Source organism: Neofelis nebulosa, chromosome 17 (genome assembly GCF_028018385.1).
Source record: "Neofelis nebulosa isolate mNeoNeb1 chromosome 17, mNeoNeb1.pri, whole genome shotgun sequence".
Taxonomy (NCBI): Eukaryota; Metazoa; Chordata; class Mammalia; order Carnivora; family Felidae; genus Neofelis; species Neofelis nebulosa.
In genome coordinates this window covers 18255035-18277418 of record NC_080798.1, presented here as the reverse complement: position 1 = coordinate 18277418, position 22384 = coordinate 18255035, and the positions used below count along the sequence as shown (strand labels likewise).

The window sequence follows — 22384 nt, the reverse complement described above, 5'->3', positions numbered from 1 at the left end:
TTGGCAACCGATGGCGTCACTGACGGCGCGCCCGTGACGCCAGAGGCGGGCGCCACACTCGAAGAGGGTGCGGGAAGCGGCCGCCGCGGCGCGCTGACATGGAGTTAGTGCAGGAAGCGCGGGAACTGGGCTGCTGGGCGGCGGAAGAGATGGGGGCGCCCGCGGCAGCCCGGGCCCCGGAGTCAACTCTGCGCAGGTGAGGGACGCTCTGACAGTGAGGACTCCATACCGTAGAGATAGTCTCCGGGGGTGAGAACCCCACCCCTCACTGAAGACCCTCCTTCGTCTTCCCCACCTCTGCCCCAATGAGAATAACCCCCGAGGGCGTCCCCCTTAACCCACCCACACACCCAGTAATATATCTGGGAAAAGGATCCCGGATTGAGTGAAGACCCCCCCCCCCACTCCCACCCCCCCACCCCGTGAGACCACCCAGAGTGAGGGCGAGGCACCAGTGAGGGTCCTCTGAGAGTTAGTAAAGCCCCCAAACTATGTAGAAGTGAGATCTTTGGAGCAAGACTGTCCCTACAGCACCTACCACCCCTACCGTCCCAAGCCAGTGAGGAGACTCCAGGTCAGCAAAGACCACCCCACTGGAGACTGAATCTAGAAGGGTGATGATCCATATCTGGTAATGAGAGAGCAGTTCCTGGCAGTATACTCTCCACTCCCACCTCTGGAAGTGACCAGCGATAGCCTTCTCCCAGAGAAAGGAATCTCCGCGCACCACTCCCCCCCCACCCCCACCCCCAGGGAATGAGAATATCCACACCCAGTGAAAAGCCCACAACTCAGTGACCAAGAATTCCCCAGGAAGGAATATCTCACCCCAAAGACTGTGGACACATCCCCATTCCCCCCAGAAGCGACAATTCCCTAGTAAAGACTTTCCCCACCACTGCCACCCTGGGAATAAGGATCCCCCAACCTTTGTGATGCCCCAGGCATACCCTTAAACACTGTCTCCACAGACTGTGTCTGGGCCAGGGGGCCGACATCTGGGCCTATGTCTTGCGGCATGTGCATAGCCAGAGGTGAGCCTGGCTGCATGAGGGAGGCTGTGACAGGGGAGGGGACACAGGCAAACCTCACAGTAACACTTCTTCCTTCTACCTCTCCACTGTAGGAATGTCAAGAAGATCCGAGGAAACTTACTTTGGTAACTGGTTCTAAAAGCTATTCCTTCCTATTTTCCCTACTCCCATCCAGCTGTATTTTCACCCGTAGCCTCACACCTCCTGTCTCCCCCTGGAAGTCCCGTCACCCGCTAACTCTGGCCTCATTTCCTCAGGTATGGCCACCAGGACAGTCCAGAGGTGAGAAGCATGTATTATAAGATTTTCTTCCATCCAAAAAGAGATTTGTAGATTTCTTCTCTAGGCCCAGCTTCGTGTTGTGTAATGTTGGGGACGCTGGGTTGATCTGCCAGCTCTGATCTCGATACTCAGGGTTTACATTCCAGGGGACACAGGCATGAGCTGGATGTTGAGGGGACGTGGATATGAGGCATCAAAGCTGATGAGGGGAGATGGGAGAAGGGACTGGTTTAGGAGATACACTGAGGCCAATGGAGGACCTATTGTGTGCAAGAGGCCCAGGTGACATCTGGGGGAGGCTTCCAGAAGACCTTGGGACTCCTAGATTTGGCTCTTCGTGGGGAGATGAGAACTAGGGCACAGCTGTAGTGTCATCAGTGCAGAGACAGGAAACAGGTTAAGAGGATAGGTGAGGCAATCCCAGGAGGAAGGAGGAAGACAGATGGTACCCTAGTGTTCTTCTGGGCCTAGAGAATCAGACACAGAAACTGCTTAGGAAAAAACCCCTGCCACCTACCTGTGCAGGTGAGGAGACTGGCGTTCCACAAAGGGCAGCCAGGCCAAGCCCCAGCCAGGCCATGCACCTAACTCTGTACCTGATCCCACCAGGCCCGTCGGAAGTTGGAGCTGGAAGCCACTGTTGCTCGCCTGCGGGCAGAGATCCAGGAGTTAGACCAGAGCCTGGAGCTGATGGAGCAAGAGACCGAGGCTCAGGGTGACCTATGGGGCTGGGAAGATGAGCAGCCTGGAGCTGATGGAGCGAGAGACTGAGGCTCAGGGTGACCTACGGGGCTGAGAAGATGAGCAGCAGTGCTGATGGCCACCCCATTTCTCTTACAGACATGGCCATGGAGCAGGCCCTGCAGAGCATTCAAGACACCCAGCGTCGTGGTCTCCTCCTCCGGGCCCAAGCTGGGGCCATGCGAAGACAGCAGCGTGGGCTTCAAGATCCCATGCAGCGACTACAGAATCAATTGAAGCGTCTGCAGGACATAGAGAGGTAGGCCTCAGGTTCCCAGGGACCAGCGTTCACCAGGCCAGGTGCACAGACATTTTCCTTAGAGACCCTGACCCCTTCTTGGGTTCCACAATTCTGAGCTCCACTCCTTAGGATTTAAAGTCTGTGAGGCCAAGAAATTTTGTCACCTTAGCCACTTACATTTCCAGTGCCTAGAATGGTGCCAGCTGTATACCTAGGGAATGTTCTGGGGAAAGAACAGTAAATAAGGGATAAGTCCCTGCCCTCATGGATCTTATACTCTGATGCAGAAGAGAGAGATGGTAAATTAGGAAGCAAACTCTATAATTGCAGGGAGACATAAATGCTATGATAAAAAGGGTAGTGTGGAGAACGGGAGAGGGAGATGCTACTCTAGGTAGGATGGTCAGAGAAGACCTTTCTGAGAAGGTGACATTTGTGTTGGGGGAGGAATCTCCATGGAGAGGGGCACCAAGAGCAGAGGTGCTGAGCTTGGCATGTGGGAAGAACAGCCAGTTCAGCTTAAGTTACACAGGCGAAAGGGAGAGCATGAGATGAGGTCAGAGACAGGGACAGAGTGCTATGGAAGCATCGGAATTTTACTCTGAGGCTGGGTTCATGCCCTAGCTTGTCCACTTCTCTATGAACTTGGGCAAATGATTTAACTTCTCTGTGCCTCAGTTTGTAAGCACTGTAGAATGGGGATAATGTTAAACCTACTGTATAGGGTAAGTATGATAATTAATGAGTCAAATCACGCAGGATGCTTAAAAGAGTTTCTGATACCCACTGTTGCTATTCTGAGTGTGGTGGGAAAACACATTGTTTTCAAGGGTTTGGGGCAGAAAGGTGACATGATGTGTCAGGTTTTAGCAGGATCGTTAACTACTAGATAGAAACAGACCACAGGAGCCAAGAGCAGAGGCCAGTGAGGAAGCTAATACAGCCAGGAGATGACAGTGGTCTAATTTTAGAGGTGGCCCCTGAGATCCAGGCTCACTGATCCCTGTGACTAGCCTTGCAGCAGGAAGAGACACAGATATCTGTTCTCCTAGCTCTCTTCTCCCAGGGACCCCCACCCCAACTGTATTTTTCTCTCCAGGAAGGCCACAGTAGATATAACCTTTCGACCCTTATCATCAGCATCCCTGGGACTGGAGCCTGTGGTCCTGGTAAGAGTCCTGGGCCATGGGGAAAGAGGTGGAGAGTCTGGGGTCAGGTGGGTGGGTAGGTCAGTCTGGGTTCCTCTCACGCCCCATCCTCTTCTTCCCAGGGTGATGTCCGAACAGCCTGTACCCTCCGGACCCAATTTTTGCAGAACCTCCTAGTTCCTCAGGCCAAGGGAAGCAGCATCCTGTGAGTGTCATCCAGGCCCCACAGACGCTGCCAAGAACCTGGGCTTTGAGGGGGGAGTCACTTATCTGTTAATTCCTCAGCCACTGAGCCTCTGGACTATGTCAGCTGCAGATCTTGCCCTGACGGCTCCCAGGCTGGGACAAGGAAGAGACAAATCCATCACAGATAGTGACAACCAGGTGGTTAGGGATGTTGGAGGTGGGGAAGCCTGAGAAACTCCAGGTACCCAAAGGCGACACTACTCAGCTAAGGAGTCAGGGAGGGCAGATTCTCTGGTGAGGAGGCTTAGCGAGGGTAAAAGGTTAAGAGAGTATTCTAGACAAATAGCACATGTGAAAGGCCCTAAGTCTAGCTAGTTGGTATAAGCAGGGAACTCAAGTCTAGGAGGCATGGACTCCTGATGGACTTGGTTTCCTCATCCTTAGAATAGGGACAATAGCCCCCACCTTAGGGGTAGTGGTAATCAGTAGAGGGAGTGTCGACATGATCTTGTAATATTCTCTGTCCCCTTCCCTAACCTTGCAGAACCCCTCGAGATGACCACTTTGGAGCTTCCTACCAGCAGTGGCTTAGCTCAGTGGAGGTGAGGGGGGCTTTCAGGAAAGGCCACACCTTCTGCCCCATGAGTGAACCTCAGGGTGCCAGAACCTAACTCTTGATCCCTGCCTCATCACCATGGGTCCTAGCTCACAGCCCTACACCCATCCAGCCCTACTTTACCCTTCCCCCCACTAGACACTACTGACAAACCATCCTCCGGGCCACATCCTGGCCTCCTTGGAGCACCTGGCTGAGGAGCGGGAGGCAGAGATTCGGTCCCTGTGCAGTCCAGATGGGCTCCAAGATACGGAGATAACCAGGTGTGAAGTGGAGTGCTCCTGAGGGTGGGGCAGGGCCAGGGGATGGCTAAGCCAGAAGACTCAGGGCCAGGCACAGTCACCTGCTGATGGGGATGGAGCTGAAACCCAATGATCGGTCTGGCAGGTGGGCTGACATTGGCCATCCCTGAGAACTCAGGAAGGGGAGAGGGCTCCTCCCCCAGCAGTTTTATCCCACCTCCAGGTCCCAAGCACCAGACCAGCCAGACTCCAGCCGGGCCCTGCCGTCCATGGTGCATCTCATCCAGGTGACCCCCAGGCATCCTTCCCAGGATCCCATCTCCTTCCCATCCCAAGCCCCAGTTAATCCCCTCACCCCCAGGGATCATACCCACCCTGACTTTATACCCCTGCCCCAGGAGGGCTGGCGGGACGTGGGTATGCTGGTTGCACAGCGGGGCCCCCTGCTGAAGGAGCATCAAATCCTGACCCAGCGCCTCCAAGGCCTGATGGAGGAGGTGGAGAAATGTGCCCTGGAATCCAGCGAGAGGTGAGGGGGCTCTCTCAGCAGAGACTCTAGGCCATCTCTCTCCCAGAAGTCTCAGAATACTGGACTTTTTCTGCCCCTGTGGCTCCCAGCTCTGCCTCCCTGCTCTTCTGGTTTGTCTCCGTGTTTGTGGCTCCTTGTGCATCCTTACAGATCTGATTTCCCTCTTCCACTATGAGTCTTAGTCATCTTCCTCTCCCTTGCTCTCTTCTGCTTGTGCCCCAGGCAGGCATTGGTGCTGGGACTCCGAGGCTGTGGCCTGTGGGCAGAGCTCAAGGCCCTGCGTGCTCAGAGCCAGGAGCTGGAGGAGGTGGCTGGGCGCCGGCAGCTTCTGCTACAGGAACTACAGGCCAAACAGCAACGGATCCTGCACTGGCGCCGGCTGGTGGTGAGAGGCGGGCCTCAGGGGAAGTGGCAGTGCTGCATGGAGGGCCAGAGAGAGGCTGGGAGCCTTAGGATCCAGAACTGGGCCTCTGGTGGTGGGGAGGGGCCCAGGATGAGTCTTCCAAGAGGAAGCAGGACCTGTACAAAGGGGCAGGCAGAGCCAGAAGCTGGGAGGTAGGAAGTGAAAGCAGCCCATCTCAGTGGCCTCATGGTTACCCAGGAGGAGACACAGGAACAGATCCGCCTGCTCATCAAAGGCAACTCAGCCAGCAAGACGCGCCTGTGCCGGAGCCCTGCAGAGGTGAGACAGGAGTCGAGGCAAGGTCTGGGTAGGGCTAGGGCTCCTACAGATGGGGCTGGGTGGCTCCAGGCTGCCCTTCCCATCCCTTTCCTTCCCCACAGGTACTGGCTCTGCTTCAGCGAAAAGTGGTCCCCACATCTGAAGCGGTGGCACCAGAGTCCCAGAAACTGCTTCATTGTCTGGAGGAGGAAGCCCGGCATCTTCCCCACCTTCTGTTGGACACCATGCTTCGGCACAGCCCTGGAGGGTAAGACTGGAGCCACCCCTTATATCCCCTCCCACCGATGACTATCACTCCCTGATTCTACTCCAAAAAAATAATCCCAGGCCCCCAGTGTTCCCAAGCTGCCAGACCTCGCCCTCAAGTCCTCAGTCCTAACTCTGGAATCCTAGTCCCCAGACCCACCTCCAAGTTCCTGGGCCTCCCGAGCCCACCTCTCAGCCCCCAGAACCTCTGCAACCCAAGCCTCCTCCCAGTGCCCCACCCAACCTGGACTTTCCCTCCAGGTTACAGCCCCTGCCCACGGTCCTGCCATCCATCTACCAGCTGCATCCCACGTCCCCGAGGGGCTCCAGCCTCATAGTGCTGAGCCACAGATTGGGGCTGCCTGCAGGGAAGGTGAGTTTCTGTCCCCTAGGATCTGTCTTCCCACTCCTACCCCCTCCCCAAATGACTGTCCTTCCCCCTCCCTCCAGGCTCCAGAACTGCTCCTCCCAAAGGCTGCCTCTCTTCGTCAGGAACTTCTGTTTCTCCAGGACCAGCAGAGTCTCCGGTCCTGGGATCTGCTCCACATGAAGACCAGCCTGCCCCCAGGACCATCCACCCAGGGTAAGGCCTTGCCTTCACAAGCGGCATTCCTGCCCATTCCCAGGGCCGTCAGCCTCCAGAAGAAATCACAAACACTCAGTGCTGACACAGTGCCTACTGTGTGCTGAGTCAGCTTTAAGCATGTTCACGGGTTTCATCTGCACAGCAGCCCCATGGGGTTAGCACTGCCATTTGCCCCATTTACAGAGGCAAGAACTAAGACAGGAGGCGTTGGTGGCTGCTTAGGTAGCAGAGCTAGGATTTAAATCCAGGCAGTCTGACATGTGTCTGTACTCCTAACCAGGTGACACTGCCTATCAAATTGCAAAGTTCTCACGTATCACCATCCAATAGGATACTTGAGTCGTTAAAAGCTAGGCTGTGGAGTTAAACTCTTCTTAGCCCTACCTATTCCCTGCTGTGTGATCTCTTTGTGCCTCAGTTTCCTCCTCAGTGGAGTAAACATAATCATAGCACCTTACAGAGTTGCTGCAAAGACTCAGTCCGGTTACCCAAACAGGGCACTTAACAATGCACAGCATACAGTAAGCGCTATGCGTCTCTGGTGTGGTTACGATCTTTTTGTCTGCACATGTGGAGTCTCTTTCAGTCCTTACCATAAGGGTAGAGATTATTATTTTTTTTTAAATTTTTTTTTTTAACCTTTATTTATTTTTGAGACAGAGAGAGACAGAGCATGAACGGGGGAGGGGCAGAGAGAGAGGGAGACACAGAATCGGAAGCAGGCTCCAGGCTCCGAGCCATCAGCCCAGAGCCCGACGCGGGGCTCGAACTCACGGACCGCGAGATCGTGACCTGAGCCGAAGTCGGACGCTTAACCGACTGAGCCACCCAGGCGCCCCAAGGGTAGAGATTATTAAGACCAATTTACAGATGACAATACTGAAACTCGGAAGTTGTTCATCACTAGATTCCCTCAACTAGCACTTGCTGGGTTGCTACTGGCCCCCAGAGCTCAATGGGGAGAGGACGCCCGAGCTGTCCAGCCCCAGGGATCCCAGTGGTAGAAGCAAAGAGCGCAGAATCAAAGGATAAATAGGTGGAAGAGGTGTATTGATGAGAAATGAACCGAGGTGCCATCAGCAAAGCAGGAAGAGGCCATTTTCGGGCCTTTGAGTTTCAGGCTCCCTGCCTCCCCCTCCAGTGACAGGGAGCTGTGTTGGGAGCAGCCTAAGACTGGCACACCATCGTTGCACCTCATGGGCATCTTGGGCTTTAGCATGTCTGTAACAGAGCATAGTTCCCCCTGTTCTGAAAAGCAGTTTTGTTTTTCTTCTGCCTGGTTTCCTTCCCTCAAAAAGTGACCTCACCCTCCTTACTGAGGTCAGCAATCCACGAGTCATCCTAATTCCTCCCGGGACCCTAAGCCGCCCCCCCGCCTTCAACCTGCCAACAAGCCTTGTAGGTCCTGCTTCAGAGTACCCCAGTCTGCAGCCTGCCCTGCTAGCCTGTGGCTCAGTTACACCTGACTGCAGAAGTAGCTGAAGAAAGGGCACATGTCATGCCTGAGGTCAGAAGGCAAGGATGGAATGGAGTCAGGGCAGGGCTCTGACCACAATGCTGATCTGTACTTGCTCTGAGATGGGCCTGTTTGGGCCTATGGAGAGGGACTAGACCCAGTCATAGTCTCCAGGGCAACACTGCTGGAGTGAACCTACAGCAGTCCGGGAGGAAGCCTTGGGGTGGGGAACGCTGGGAAGGGCTTCCAGGGGGAAAGTGGTGTCTCGAATGGGCCCAGAGGGATAGGTGAGGGCTGATAGTAGCAGAGGTCACATAGTGCAAACCCTCAAGTACTGGCCCGAGGAGCTCAGACTCTCTCTTGGGGGTACTGGGGGGGCCTTGGAGGGTTCCATGCAGGAGAGGGAAAGGATCAGGTTTATGCCTTAGGAAGATCATTCTGGCTGCCATGTACCAGAGGCATGGACCAGAATGGGAGGCTGAGGCCTGGAGCATAGGAGGGAGGCTGGGGGGTGAGTAGGGAAGGGGGGAAGGGGGAAGAAGCTGAGGGATGGGCCGAGAAGGTTGATGGTCTGTCCGGGAGGGAGGAAGGTATCCGGGATGAAGCCTGGGGGATGGTGGGCTTGCCCTTGAGATGAGGAACTGGGAGGAAGGAGAGGTGTGGGAGGGGTGAGGTCAACACTAGGTGACTGGAGACTTGGCGACCCATTGGCTGTGAGACCCCAGGAGCCAGAGGACTCAGCACTGCTTCCTGGGTTTCTCACCTGCAGAGCTGCTGCAGATCCGGGCAGCTCGGGAAAAGGAGCAGAAAGAGAATCTGGGACAGGCTCTGAAGCAGCTGGAGAACCTGCTGAAACAAGCGCTGGAGCGAATCCCCGAGCTACAGGGGGTTGTTGGGGACTGGTGAGAGGGGGGCACGATGGTGGGGGCAGGGTCCTGAGCTGGGAGGACCGGGCAGGACCTGGGGGTGCAGGCAGGGGAGGAGGTGTTGGGGGGGGCGGGGGTGGAGGCCACTGAGTGTCTAGAGTCCCGGGCCTTCCCTGTGACACTGTCCCCTTTCCCCAGGTGGGAGCAGCCAGGCCAAGCCGCCCTGTCCGGGGAGCTCTGCCAGGGCCTGTCCCTGCCCCAGTGGCGGCTGCGCTGGGTCCAGGCCCAAGGCATCCTGCAACAACTGTGCAGATGAAAAGGGGGCCCAAACAGAACTCAAGAGCTTCGTTTGTTCACCCCATCATAAGACCTTTGGAAGGGAGCATCGCCCAGATATATCAACCCACCGTCTCTACCCACACTTGCTGTCCCCCTCACAGGCTGTTCTGTTCCTCTCGATTGCCTTGCACCTGTCTTTTCATCCCATCAAAGCCAAGGCAGTGGGCTATCTGGACCCCACCCTAAGTCCCCCTGAAACTCCCCTCATCACTTTCACCCTTAGCAAAACGTCATTGAGCACCTGCCCTAAACACTGAGGATCCAGCACTGAACGAAATGGACAGAAGTCCCAGACTTCAGGAAGCTGTTATTCTAGGACAGGGAAATGGACCCCTGGCAAGTTAAGTGAGCAAAATATCTAGTATGTTGGGAGGTAACTGCTCTGGAGAAAAATAAAGCAAGCTGCGAAGAGGTGCAACTTTACATAGAAGGCCACACACACTCTGTAAAGGTAATGAGAGGGAAGCATGTGGGTGTCTGAGGAGGGCTTGTGGGGGTCAGGGGTGGGAGGGAGGTTGCAGCTTAGCAACAGTCCTGAGCTCGAACATGCCAGTGTGAGGGTCAAGGAGACAGGGCAGGGGTGGGGGGCGGGGGGTTGTCTTCTAGTTTTTATGTAGTTTCCTTTTTTTACATCTAATCTCTGAAGTCATTTGGAATTTATCCAAATGGATCCAATTTTGTCATATTTTACATGTATCCCAATAGCACTTCTTAAAATTCTCAGAGCAGTTGTTGCCTCTGAAGGAGAGGTGGGTAGCAGGGATCAACCAAGGAGGAGACAAGGGAACTTTGTAGAGTTGGGAGTGGATTATATGTTGAAGGTAATAAGGGTAGGTGTCAGAACCCATCAGGCTATGCTTTTTAGGTCTGTGCATTTCACTGTAAATTATTCTTCAATTTATAGAGTAAAACTACCCACCTATATAAAGTAAAACTTCAGGTGATCTGAGATGCCACCTCTTCATAAGCTAAGTTTCCATGATTAATCAGGCTAGATTTGGACTCTCTCCAAGCCTATTGTCTGTCTGACTCTCATATGCCATCCCCACAGTGTTTTGATTATAAAGATTTTGAAATATGTTTTAGTGTCTGAAATGGCTGGTTGCTGTCTTGCTCTAATTTTTCAAGGTTTCCCTCTTGCTAATTTTTTTTCCAAAATGAAATAAACTTTATACCCAACTTACCTGGTTCCAGAAAAAATACACAGATGGGGGTTTTATCGGGGTTGCAGGGAGTTTACAAATGAGGGAGATTTGACATCTTTGTGTCTTTAACATGTTTGCTTTACAATGTGCCACCTTAGTGTTCCCCTCCTCTCTTCGTCTTGGCTGTTAGCCAAGACTGAACACGGGGGGCCCTTGCCCCCCCCTCCCTGCTTAATCTTTCTCTGTAGTACGTCTTCTAATATACTTTATGTTCTACCTTATTTATCCTTTATTGTCTTCCAAACAGAATATGAGTTCCATGAGGTGAAGTTCTCTATAAACTAGAAGTTGGGCAAACTTGCCTAAATATAATTCAAAATCCAGCTGCAGTAAGGGGAATTACTGATGAAAACATAAAAACAAGAAAAAGAAGGAAAGGGTGGAAGGAAGGAAGGAAGGAAGAAAAAGGCAGAGGGAGGGAAATTTATAGACTAAAAGACAAGATTTTAAAGATTATTTTGAGAGAGCGTGCAAATGAGAGCAGGAGGGAAAGAATCCCAAGCAGGCTATGTAATGTCAGTGTGGAGCCCAATGTGGGGCTCAAACTCACGAGTCTTGAAATCATGGCCTGAGCCAAAGTCACGAGTCCAAGGCTTAACTGACTGAGCCACCCAGACACCCCAAGACTTAAGATTTTTAAATTGGAACAATTTGAGCAACAAAATAAAACTGAATTGCAACCCAAAATATAAAATATGAGTCCATACTGATAAAAAAGATGTAATAAAAGGAGAAGAGACAAATCCCCTGTGCAGAAGAATTACAAATAATTTATGTAAATATTCCATTCTCAAGGAAGTGGAATTTAACTCTCCACCCCTTAAGTGTAGGCTGGGCATAGTGACTTCCTTCCAAAGAGCATGGAAAGGGAGTAAAAAGAAAAGTATAATGGAGAAACCTGACAAATGGTACCCCAGCTGGGAGATCAAAGTTAACACCAACAGTCATGTTGATAAAATGTACCTTTGATATGACATGATGAAAACTTCACTTTACTTCTGCAGCCTTTCCCCTCACCCCCACAAAATGCATAACCCCAGCCTAATGATGAGGAAAATATCAGATCCCAAACAAGGAACATTCTACAAAATACCTGACCAGTATTCCTCAAAACTAACAAATTCATGAAAAACAAGTGTGAAAAATTGTCACCGGCAAGAGAAGCCTAAGAAAATATGACAACTACATGCAAGGTATCCTGGATGCAATGAACGAACAGAAGAGATTAAACACTAAGAAAATCAAAGTATGGACTCTAGTTAATAATGTTAAAAAAGAAAAAGCGTCCTATTCTCTTATCACATCTATTGTAAAGAAGCAAACAAAAAGCCAGTATTTTAACAAATCATTCATTAGTGCTGATTTAATCTTGGAACTTCAAGAAACCAAGACAGCCAACAAAAGTTTTGACAGAAAAAAAAAGACCGACCAACCAATCAAACCCAATGTGCATACCTTATTTGTAGCCTGATTTTATACAAATTTTTTTGAGGCAGAAAAAATTGAACAGTCTGGGTGTAAGATGACAGCAAAAAAGTTAATTTTTTCCGTGTGTGTGTGTGTGTGTGTGTGTGTGAAATCCGAGAACGAAATCAGAATTTTCTTGGGAGTGAAAATAGGCCTTATCTGTTAAGACACACATCATGAAGTATTTGTGGAGGAATTGATGTCTGGAATTTGCTTTAATATACTCCAAGAAGAGGGAGGATAAGTATAGATGAAACAGGGTAGAATATTAGTAATTGTTGAGAGGTACATGGAAGCTCGTTATATTCTTCTCCAGTGTTGTGTATTTTAAATATTCATAATGAAACCTATTGAGGACTAGGAAGAAAAGGAGGGGTCAGCTGTGTCCCAAGAAAGGACACAGAGACCAAACCTACACACGACTTTCTGAGTTGCCGCATTTTACTACTCTAGGCCTTTACGATTCCTCCCATCTCTCTCCATTTTCATCTAGCAAGAAGTCGTCAGGTGTTACCTTCTCCTCCTGGAGAAGGTCAGGCGCCCCCTATGCGCTTCCCACATCCTGTTCCTGGTTTTTCTGGGAGTCACCGGTGTCAGTCTATCCCAGTTGGGAAGGCTACGGTATTCAGCAGTCTCCAGCCTCAAACATCCCTGGGCTGACGCGGACTTCGATGCATTTTAAAACTTCCGGAACGAGCTTCAGTGGCACAGGCGGGGCCTCCAAACTTTTCTGAGCTCTCAAAGGCCCAGTTTCCTCTGTAGGGACGGGGCCAACTACTTTACAGCGCTCTCATTAGCCTTCGTTCCTCCAATGAAGGCGTGGCCACCTCATTTGCCTTCACTTACTTAGACCCAGGCTCTTCATTGGTTTGTTTTTCCCGCACTCTGATTGGTCTATATTCCTTCTAGGGGTGGGCCCTCCAGGCATGGCCAGACTCTCATTGGCCTTGCTCCGAAGGCGAGACCCCGTTGGCGTATGATGTCATGCACCAGCGCCCGTCGCTTTCGCTGATACGTCATTCGAGGGCGCCCAACCCGACAAGACCAGAGAGTAGACAGCGGAACTGGTGGAGGCCGCTGAGCCGAGGCGGTAGTAGTGGCGACAGCGACGGCAGCAGCGATGGCTGGGGCGGGGCCAGCCCCGGGACTCCCGGGTGCAGGAGGACCTGTGGTCCCGGGCCCTGGCGCCGGCATGCCGGGCAAGAGCGGAGAGGAACGCCTGAAGGAGATGGAGGCGGAGATGGCTCTGTAAGGCCCTTGGCAAGGCGCGATAAAAGCCCTCAGAGTCAGAGCCACCGAGCCCTGGAGCCTCCAGGCCGCATTTATCCCGATATGGCTCTATCATGGGGAAATGGGACCTTCGGGATTGTGCGGGCGGGAGTAAGAAGAGATTGGCAGGGGTGAAGGCTCTATCGCGGTGTACCCAACGTTTCAGAGTTAATGAAAGGTCCTGAGCTGTGTTGTTGGTCTTGCCTCCTCAGGTTTGAGCAGGAAGTTCTGGGGGCTCCAGTAACCGGCATCCCGACTGCTGTGCCTGCGGTGCCCACGGTCCCCACGGTAGAAGCAATGCAGGTCCCAGCAGCTCCTGTGATCCGCCCAATTATCGCAACCAACACTTATCAGCAGGTACGACTGAGCTGAGCACAGTGCTTGAACACAATGTTTGTGCCAGGCATTGAGAACATAGTAACAACTAAAGCAAACAATACCTCTGCCCTTTGGGAGCTTATATTCTAAAGCCTGTTGTCCAGAAAGTTGTCTGAAATGATGAAAATGTTCTGTATCTATATAAGTTTACATTTAAGTTCAGTAGTTCCTCAGTCTCATTAGTCACATTCACATGCTCAATAGCAAGTTGTATATAACTAGTGGAGAGGGAGACTACTAAAAAGAAGACAAATAAATGGAACTGGTTCATTCTGTCAATAAATAATTATGGGGTGCCTTCTATGCACCAGGCACTGTTCTAGGCATTAAGCACATAGCAGAGAACAATATAGACCAAAAAAAAAAAAAAATCACTCTCTTTTTGTAGCTTACATTGTACTGGGGAGTGACAGGTCGAAGAGTAAGAAAAGAAAGTAAAAGAGGTTTATCAGCATGGTCAGGGAAGGCCTTTCTGAGGAGGTGACAGTTAAGCAAAGATATAAAGGACATGATACGGGGAACCATGGAGATATCTGGTGGGAGAGCATTCCCAGCGGAGAGAACTGCCAGTGCAAGGGCTGTGACACAGGTGCATCCCTGACATGTTCAAAGAAGAGCAGAAAAAAGTGTGGCTAGAGTACAGCGAGCAACGGGGAGAGTGGGAAGAGATGAGGACAGAGAGGTGATAGAGATAAGACCTGGTAGGGCCTTGTGGGCCACCTTAAAGACTTTGGTTTTTACTCTGATGTGGGAGGCTGTGGAAGGATTTTGAGCAGAGGAGTAATAGGGTCCAACTTAGAAATTAATCATGGCTGTGTTTGGAGAACAGACTGTAAGGGGGCTAGGGCAGAGTCGAGGAGACTGAAGAGGCTACCATAATAATCTAGGCAAGAGATAATGATAGCTTGGACCAGGGTGGTAGCATGGGAGATGAGAAAGACAGGCTGGACATAATTTCAGATAAGTGTGAGATGCGTTGAGGAAGATGAAACAGGATAACAAGATGAGTTGCTCCTGGGAGGGGCTAAGGACAGTTTTCGCTAGTGTGATCCCAAAAGCCTCCCTGAAAAGTGACAGTTTAGCTTAGACTTAATGTTGACAGATAGCCAGCCCCACATACAATGCAAAGAATGAAACCCTTGGTCTCCCGGGGTAAGCCAGCCAGGGCAGCTTGGTGGCACTGAGTCAGGCCCCTCACCCCAATTTCTTCCCCAACAGGTTCAACAGACTCTGGAGGCCCGGGCAGCTGCTGCAGCCACAGTGGTGCCTCCCATGGTGGGTGGCCCTCCTTTTGTAGGTCCAGGTAAGTAAGGAGTGGTGGAGGAGAGGGAGCCAGGGGATCAGGCAAGGTGATAAAATGGGATGCCTGGGATTCTCCTCCCACCATCCTTGTCTCTTCCCATCCCAACAGTTGGCTTTGGCCCTGGTGATCGGAGTCACCTGGATAGTCCAGAGGCCCGAGAAGCTATGTTCCTGCGTCGGGCAGGTAGGTCTCAGGCCGGGAACCCCACATTTAATGAAGCACTCTTGTTTTGACTACTCCGGCATCTTGCCTACGTCATTGCGCTAACTCACCCGCTTAATTTCATCCCCACCCTGACATTACCATCTTCCTAAAGCACAAACCCGATCATGTACTTCATCAGTTTGGCCTTAGTAGAGCTTGACTTGACCATTGCAAACCACCCTCCTTCCTGTCACTCCTAATCCTTATTCTTTGTTGTGTTTGTCCATAGCACTTAATACTTTATAACAAGCTGTGCAGTTTTTTTTTTTTTAATGTTTGTTTATTTTTGAGAGAGAGACAGCGCAAGCAGAAGAGGGGCAGAGAGAGAGGGAGACACAGGATCCAAAGCAGGCTCCAGGCTCTGAGCTGTCAGCACAGAGCTCGATGCAGGGCTCAAATTCATGAACCATGATATCATGACCTGAGCTGAAGTCAGATGCTTAACCGACTGAGCCACCCAGGCACCCCGTAACAAGCTATACAGTTTACCCATTATGGCTATCCTCTTTTGTTCCCTCTAAAATACAAGCTTCATGAGAGACGAAAGTCTTGATGTCTGCCACATTGTAAGCATTACGTACTATCTGTTCATGGGATAAATAAACCATCAAACAAGCACCAAGCTCCTCACCTAGCAGTCAAGACCCTACATCACCTGGCCCCTTATGGAGAGACTCTCACATACTCCCCAGGAGCCCTAAACACTGCTAGGATATGCCCGCAGTATTCTTGTTGACCTCCCTTCTCTCTCCTGCTCACTGCCACCCAACTGTAATCTTCCAAAGCCTATTGCCCAAATCAGAATCAAGTTAACCAAAATCAACTAAACCCTATCCTCTCCACAGGTCATTCTTACATTTGTTGAGGTGACCTTTACAGTCAGTTCTTGTGACACTACTTCCTTATACGTAAGAAACAAATACACGTTCTGTAAAGTTCTGGTACGATCTGTATTGGATCAAACTTGTGTTACTTAAATCCTGTTAAACTTTTTTGTCTGACGTTTGAGAAATCTTAACATCTCTTACTCTTTGGTATGGTTTTGATCAAAATGCACATCTGATTTAGTCACCCTGGCCAGCTTCCAGTCCTGCTATGGCTCCCTGGTGCCCTCAGGAGGACATTCATGGTCCAGCCAATGAGACTATTCTTGGATGCCTACTGTCCTCTTGACCATTCTCTTATGAAGCCCTCCAAACTGCAACTTCTGCTATTATAATTTATACTAAACTGAAAAGGGAAAAAAATTTGTTCGTAAATGTTCTTCTTGCCAGTAGTCTTTACAGTCACGCTTTGCCTGACCAAAGGCAATTGGGTCTTTATTATCCTTTGGGTCTCAGCTCACAGGAAGCCTCTAGTCGCCCTGGCTAAGTCAGAGGGCTCCTCCAGGCTTCCACCACTCCCCAGGTTTCCCCCTTCTAGTTCCGATCACTCTGCCTGGGCTTTACCCCCTTCCGGCCCTGATCACTCTGGGCTGTCACCCTCTGGTGAGACACACTGGGCTGTCACCCTCCTACTCTGGACCAGAAGATCCCTGAGAGTTTTTGATCTTTTGGTGTGTCCTTATTATTGTCCAGAACAGGGACGGCCCAGAGGAGATGTTCCGTGGTAAATTTTTGCTGAATGAACAAATCGAAAGACTCTTGCATCTCCCAGAAGGTTCCCCAGACTCTTCTCCAGGATTTCTTGGATTCTGAGAGTACCTACACACACACACCTCACCTCAAGTGCCCCGGTCCCCCATGACACACACCCCCATCTCTCTCTCCCACAGCTGTGGCCCCCCAGAGGGCCCCTATCCTGCGTCCGGCCTTCGTCCCCCACGTGCTACAGAGAGCAGGTGAGGGGGCCAGGGTCATCATCCCTGCCACATAACTTCCCCCCTCAGCCCTCCAACTCCCCCACTAACACCCTGACAGATTCTGCTCTTTCTTCTGCAGCAGGTGGTCCCCGCCCTATGGCCCTGCGGCCCCCTCACCAAGCCCTTGTGGGCCCCCCTCTGCCTGGGCCCCCTGGACCACCTATGATGCTGCCACCGATGGCTCGGGCCCCAGGGCCCCCCCTGGGCTCCATGGCTGCTCTGAGGCCTCCTCTGGTAAGTATGGACAGGGAGCTAATGGTCAAAGGTGTGAAGGGTGGGGAGATGCTCAATCCTGGCCTGGTAGGCTGTGTCTAAATCTGCCTTCTTACTCTCTGACTCTGTCTCAGTCTCTGTCTTTCCCTATTTCTTTTGGTGACTGAGTCTGTTTTTCTTTCTTTTTGTGAGGAAAATAGAGAAACACACGCAATGGGTTCTGTCTCTGTTTTTATTCTATTCTGTCTCTATCTCTATTTTTCTCTTGATTGTCCTCTGTTTTTCTGTCCTGATGTTTTTGTCCCTGTGTCTGTCTCTGACTAGAGACTCCTTTCTCTGTTTAGGTCTCTTGTCTGCTTTCTGGCCTCAGGCCCTTGCTTTGTTGTATAGGATGGGAGTTTAGTCTGACCCTGTGAAATGGCATCCCTCATTGTCTGCCCTTGCCCACAGGAAGAGCCAGCAACACCCCGAGAGCTGGGCCTAGGCCTGGGGTTGGGCCTTAAAGAGAAGGAAGAGGCAGTGGTGGCAGCGGCAGCTGGGCTGGAGGAGGCTGGCGCAGCAGTGGCTGTTGGGGCAGGAGGTGCCCCCACCGGCCCTGCAGTCATTGGGCCCAGCCTGCCATTGGCCCTGGCCATGCCTTTGCCTGAGCCTGAGCCACTGCCCCTCCCACTGGAGGTTGTACGAGGCCTACTGCCCCCACTGCGCATTCCTGAGCTCCTGTCCCTGCGTCCTCGACCCCGGCCCCCACGGCCTGAGCCACCCCCTGGCCTCATGGCCCTTGAGGTAAGCTCTCAGGGAGCATAGCAGTCAGGGGTGGGCAGCAAGTAGAAAGGGCTGGGAGAGCAGGCAGGAACCCATGCCTTTTATACCCAGAAAGACATGTAGTCCTCTATCAATGAAGGTATGAGGGAACCAGAAAATTGGAAGGGCTGGGAGGACATGGGAGAGAAGGAGGCAGATACATGTACCTCACATCCAGAAGCACATCTAGTTGTTTAATTATGGAAGTAGGAGGGCAAGGGGTGAAAGAAAGTGGGAGAGTCTGAAGGGGACATATCGGTCCAGAAGACTCCCAACACCAAGCCCTTTGCACCCCATCCCCTTTCCTCTGCAGGTCCCAGAGCCCTTGGGTGAGGACAAGAAGAAAGGGAAGCCAGAGAAATTGAAACGCTGCATTCGCACAGCAGCTGGGAGCAGCTGGGAGGACCCCAGCCTGCTGGAGTGGGACGCAGGTAAGTGGGCCCAGGTGCAGGGCCAGGCATTGCTCAGTCAAGGACACACCAAGGTCTCCTTGGGGCAGACTCAGGGAGGGTAAGCTGGGTAGGTCCACAACTGCCACCTCTCTGTAAGGCAGGCACATGCTATTTGCCTACCTCATGGAGGGCTAAACATTGGCTCTGAAGGGCAGGCCCTCATCTAAGCCACTGGACAGAATTTGGTAGAGGTTATTGGCACCTAGAACCTTCTGACCTCTGCCTGAGTTGCTAAAGATAAAAGAATGTTCTTTTTTCTCCCAACTTATGAAAAAAAACAATTTTAAGTTTATTTATTTTGAGAGAGAAAGAGAACATGTGGGAGCATGTGCAAACAGAGGAGGGGCAGAGAGAGAGAGAGAGAGAGAGAGAGAGAGAGAGAGAGAGAATCCCAAGCAGCCTCTATGCTATCAGCCCAGACAGAGCCCGACATGGGGCTGTGAGATCATGACCTGAGCCAAAATCAAGAGACGGATGCTTAACCGAGCCACCCAGGCGCCCCTTCTGATGAAGAATTTTAAACACTGAATTTAACAGCGAACAGCCAAATATAACCACCATCTAGATTCAGCAATTAACATTTTGCTGTATTCACTTTATCCTTCTATGTGTATGTGTGTTTCTTGGATTTTGCTCAATCATTTGAAGCAAGTTATAAATGAAGTTCTCACTTCACTCCTAAATACCTCAGTATTCTTCTCCTAAGAAAAGTGGCATTCTGGGGGTGCCTGGGTGGCTCAGTCGGTTGAGTGTCCGACTTCGGCTCAGGTCATGATCTCACAGTCTGTGAGTTCGAGCCCCGCATCAGGCTCCATGCTGACAGCTCAGAGCCTGGAGCCTGTTTCAGGTTCTGTGTCTCCCTCTCTCTCTGACCCTCCCCCGTTCATGCTCTGTCTCTCTCTGTCTTAAAAATAAATAAAACGGGGGCGCCTGGGTGGCGCAGTCGGTTAGGCGTCCGACTTCAGCCAGGTCACGATCTCGCGGTCCGTGAGTTCGAGCCCCGCGTCAGGCTCTGGGCTGATGGCTCGGAGCCTGGAGCCTGTTTCCGATTCTGTGTCTCCCTCTCTCTCTGCCCCTCCCCCGTTCATGCTCTGTCTCTCTCTGTCCCAAAAATAAATAAAAAATGTTGAAAAAAATAAATAAATAAATAAATAAATAAATAAAACGTTAATAAAAAAAAAAATTTTTTTTTAAATTAAAAAAAAAAGTGGCATTCTGTTTTGTATCATAATACCATTAACATTCCTAAGCAAATGAATGATAATTCTATGGTATCTCATATTCCTTTTATATTTAAATTTCCCCAGTTGTTCCTAAATTCTGTTGTAGCCATCTTTTCCCATGGATCAGGATGCATGCCGTTTTAGGTCTCTAGATTATCTCTTAAGGAGAATGGTTTCCCTCCTACCATTTTGTCTTATATGTAACAGTGTTTTGAAGTGTCCAGCCCAGTTGTTTTGAAGAAGGCCCCTCCCTCTGAGTTTGCCACATAATTTCCTCTTTAGAGTGGCCTAACTTGTTCTTAGAGAGTGTCCTTAATCACCACAGAAGCTGTGGGGCAACCACAGTGCTAGCTGAGAAAACAGCCCTACCTCCCATCTGAGTCCTTGACTTCTGCCTCTTGTTTTGGGACTGTCTACCTGCTCCAGGCCAGGGCATGGCAATGTCAGCCTAGATATGGTCGGTGCAGGCTGTAACCCCTAGTTCTGTGATCTTGAGCAAGTCACTTAGCCTTTCTATCCTTTCCTCACTCCAACAAGGGGATAATAATAGTATGTGCCTTGTGGCGGAAGGGATTCTTTGGGCTTGAGTACATTCAGTCTGGCTCAGGTCCAGCCCAGAGGGTATGCCCAGGAATGGAAGCTGAGGTCAGCCTTGGAGAAGGATCCGACAGTGTGTTCACGTTTCAGAGACTCAAGGGGGAATTAGAATGGGCTTTCTCTAAAGCAAATGGGTGTGAGGGGCCCAGGGGATATCCATGGGGACCAAGGGATGCTGGGGGCTCAGAGGAGAAGCCTGGCTAGGACAAAGTTGGAGCCTTAATTCATGGGAATGGAGAACATGGCTCTGGGGTGGGGAGGTAAAGGCGAGGACTCTGGAGTCGGGTACCAGAGTTCTTGTCCCAGCTCTGCCACTTCCTGGTTGAGTAACATTGGGCAGGTGACATGACCTCTCTGTGCCTCTGTGTTAAAGGGTGTTGGGAGTGCCGGATGTGTTAAAACCTCATGAGTGCTTAGCAGAGTCTAGCACAGGGTAAATACCATATAGGTGTTGGCTGTTGTTACTGAGAGGGCCCCAGGCAGAGACCGCTGGGGATAGAGGGAGGAGGGTTTGGGGGATGCCTTCAGAGAAGGTGGGGCTATCTAAATAAGGCAGACATGGGGCCAGGCATCTGCATCTTCTGACCTCCTCTCTCCCAACCCCAGATGATTTCCGGATCTTCTGTGGGGATTTGGGCAATGAAGTGAACGATGACATCTTGGCACGCGCCTTCAGCCGCTTCCCATCCTTCCTTAAGGCTAAGGTGATCCGAGACAAGCGCACAGGCAAGACCAAGGGCTATGGCTTCGTCAGCTTTAAGGATCCCAGTGACTATGTGCGTGCCATGCGTGAGATGAATGGTAGGTGAAGCCTCTCTTAGGGACAGTGGGTGTGACCAGCATCTGGCCTAAGCCTGACCCCAAGCCTGACCTTGAACCCTCCATTCCCACAGGGAAGTATGTGGGCTCGCGCCCCATCAAGCTGCGCAAGAGTATGTGGAAGGACCGGAACCTGGATGTGGTGCGCAAGAAGCAGAAGGAGAAGAAGAAACTGGGCCTAAGATAGGGTCTGTGGCCAGGCACCCGCTCCCACCTGGCCGGGCGCTGGCTCTTCCCCCAGTTCTCTTTGGAAGATCCCCAACTATCCACCCATCCACCCTCCCCAAAACCAGTTTCAATAAATTTACGTTATTTCCATCCCTGGCTGGGCTTAGAAGCACTCTTTGGGGAGCAGGGCTCGACATCCCCAGACCTGGAAATAGTGCGGAGCTTTATAAGTTTACCTAGCCAAACACGTAAATGGGCATTTTCGGTGCCCATCACATCTTCCTGAAACCTCCTAAGTGTGTGCTGAGTGCAACCCATTCCACAAAGGAGGAAGCAGAGGCTTTTAGCAAGGCCAAAGCCAAGCTGAGACTCAGACCGGTTGTCTTCTCACTCCAGCTTGTGTTCTCATCACCAAGGTAGGGGGTCTTCTGGGCCGGGCCTTCTGGAGCCCACAGCCTTCCAGGCTTTCATCCATTCAGCAACCTCACCGAAGGCCTAGCCAGTGCTGGGGACATGGTGACTGAAGCAGTCTCAGGCCCTGTTCCCTCAGAGCACATGGTCCAGTGGCAGAAGATAGGCCCACTGTCACACAGTGAGAGCCCAGAGTGGTCGGGACTGGGATAGTGGAGCCCAGGGTGCTGACCTGGCAGTCAGGAAGGGCTTCCTGAAGGAACTTGCCACTTCTGAGTCTGTCTCATGCTCTTCATGTCATTCTCTCCCAGTTTCTGCAGTTCTCATCCTCTGGATCTCAGACTGTTTTCCAGTTTCTTCACTCTGCCAAACCCCAGCCAACTTCTCTTGCCGTACATCTGTGTGGGCGTCCTCGAGTGTTTCTCTGTGTCTATTTCCCTGAATGTCTCTGTGAGTGCCCCTCTGTTTCTTGTCTCTAAGTGCCTGTATCTCTCTGAGTTTCTATTCTCTGCATCTGCAGGTCTCTTTTCCCAGCCCCAAGCTTGACTCTGCCTGTCTGAAGTGTCCAAGCAGAATCTTGAACACTAGGCTAAGAGCTTAGACTTTGCCTTGAAGGCAGCAGCAAGCCCTAAGAAGTTGAAACCAAGTTCACGCGGGGGACTGGCATCAGATTTGCACTTTAGAAACAGCCCTGACACTGCCGTGCTGTGGACTGGAGGTCTGAAAGGGGCTAGGGCAGGGACCAGGGCAGGGACCAGGCAGAGGAGGGATACTCCATGATTCAAGCATGGGGAAGGGATGAGGGTCTCCCAGGGCCAG

The 22384-nt window shown here is 51.5% G+C and overlaps 3 protein-coding genes across 8 annotated transcripts in view; 2 read left to right on the top strand and 1 right to left on the bottom strand.

The window, feature by feature from the left end:
- ATP4A (ATPase H+/K+ transporting subunit alpha) overlaps positions 1 to 1947 on the bottom strand; it is a 98598-nt gene extending 96651 nt beyond the window's left edge. Inside the window, exon 1 of the mRNA XM_058709273.1 lies at positions 1834 to 1947. The gene's annotated coding sequence lies outside the window, so the exon portion shown is untranslated. The remainder of the gene's footprint in view (positions 1 to 1833) is intronic.
- HAUS5 (HAUS augmin like complex subunit 5) lies at positions 28 to 9617 on the top strand. 2 transcript variants are annotated; one of them, XM_058709274.1, is made up of 19 exons: positions 28 to 196; positions 972 to 1034; positions 1127 to 1159; positions 1292 to 1316; positions 1926 to 2031; positions 2157 to 2316; positions 3398 to 3467; positions 3569 to 3651; positions 4177 to 4234; positions 4387 to 4511; positions 4714 to 4777; positions 4889 to 5019; positions 5242 to 5404; positions 5621 to 5701; positions 5803 to 5948; positions 6209 to 6320; positions 6398 to 6530; positions 8759 to 8891; positions 9054 to 9617. In XM_058709274.1, the coding sequence occupies exons 1-19, from the start codon at positions 99 to 101 to the stop codon at positions 9169 to 9171; spliced, it is 1902 nt and encodes a 633-aa protein (XP_058565257.1). In that variant the 5' UTR covers positions 28 to 98; the 3' UTR covers positions 9172 to 9617. The 2 variants fall into 2 exon arrangements, with proteins under 2 accessions (XP_058565257.1, XP_058565258.1); XM_058709275.1 differs by lacking the exons at positions 1292 to 1316; positions 1926 to 2031 and having other exon boundaries at positions 163 to 249.
- Positions 9618 to 12879: 3262 nt separating this feature from the next.
- RBM42 (RNA binding motif protein 42) lies at positions 12880 to 21304 on the top strand. 5 transcript variants are annotated; one of them, XM_058709277.1, is made up of 10 exons: positions 12880 to 13114; positions 13348 to 13492; positions 14732 to 14816; positions 14925 to 14999; positions 16795 to 16860; positions 16961 to 17115; positions 17545 to 17877; positions 18209 to 18326; positions 20774 to 20968; positions 21061 to 21304. In XM_058709277.1, the coding sequence occupies exons 1-10, from the start codon at positions 12987 to 12989 to the stop codon at positions 21171 to 21173; spliced, it is 1413 nt and encodes a 470-aa protein (XP_058565260.1). In that variant the 5' UTR covers positions 12880 to 12986; the 3' UTR covers positions 21174 to 21304. The 5 variants fall into 5 exon arrangements, with proteins under 5 accessions (XP_058565260.1, XP_058565259.1, XP_058565263.1 ...); XM_058709276.1 differs by having other exon boundaries at positions 12881 to 13114; positions 16940 to 17115; XM_058709280.1 differs by lacking the exon at positions 16795 to 16860 and having other exon boundaries at positions 12881 to 13114; positions 16964 to 17115.
- The last annotated feature ends 1080 nt before the right edge of the window (positions 21305 to 22384 follow it).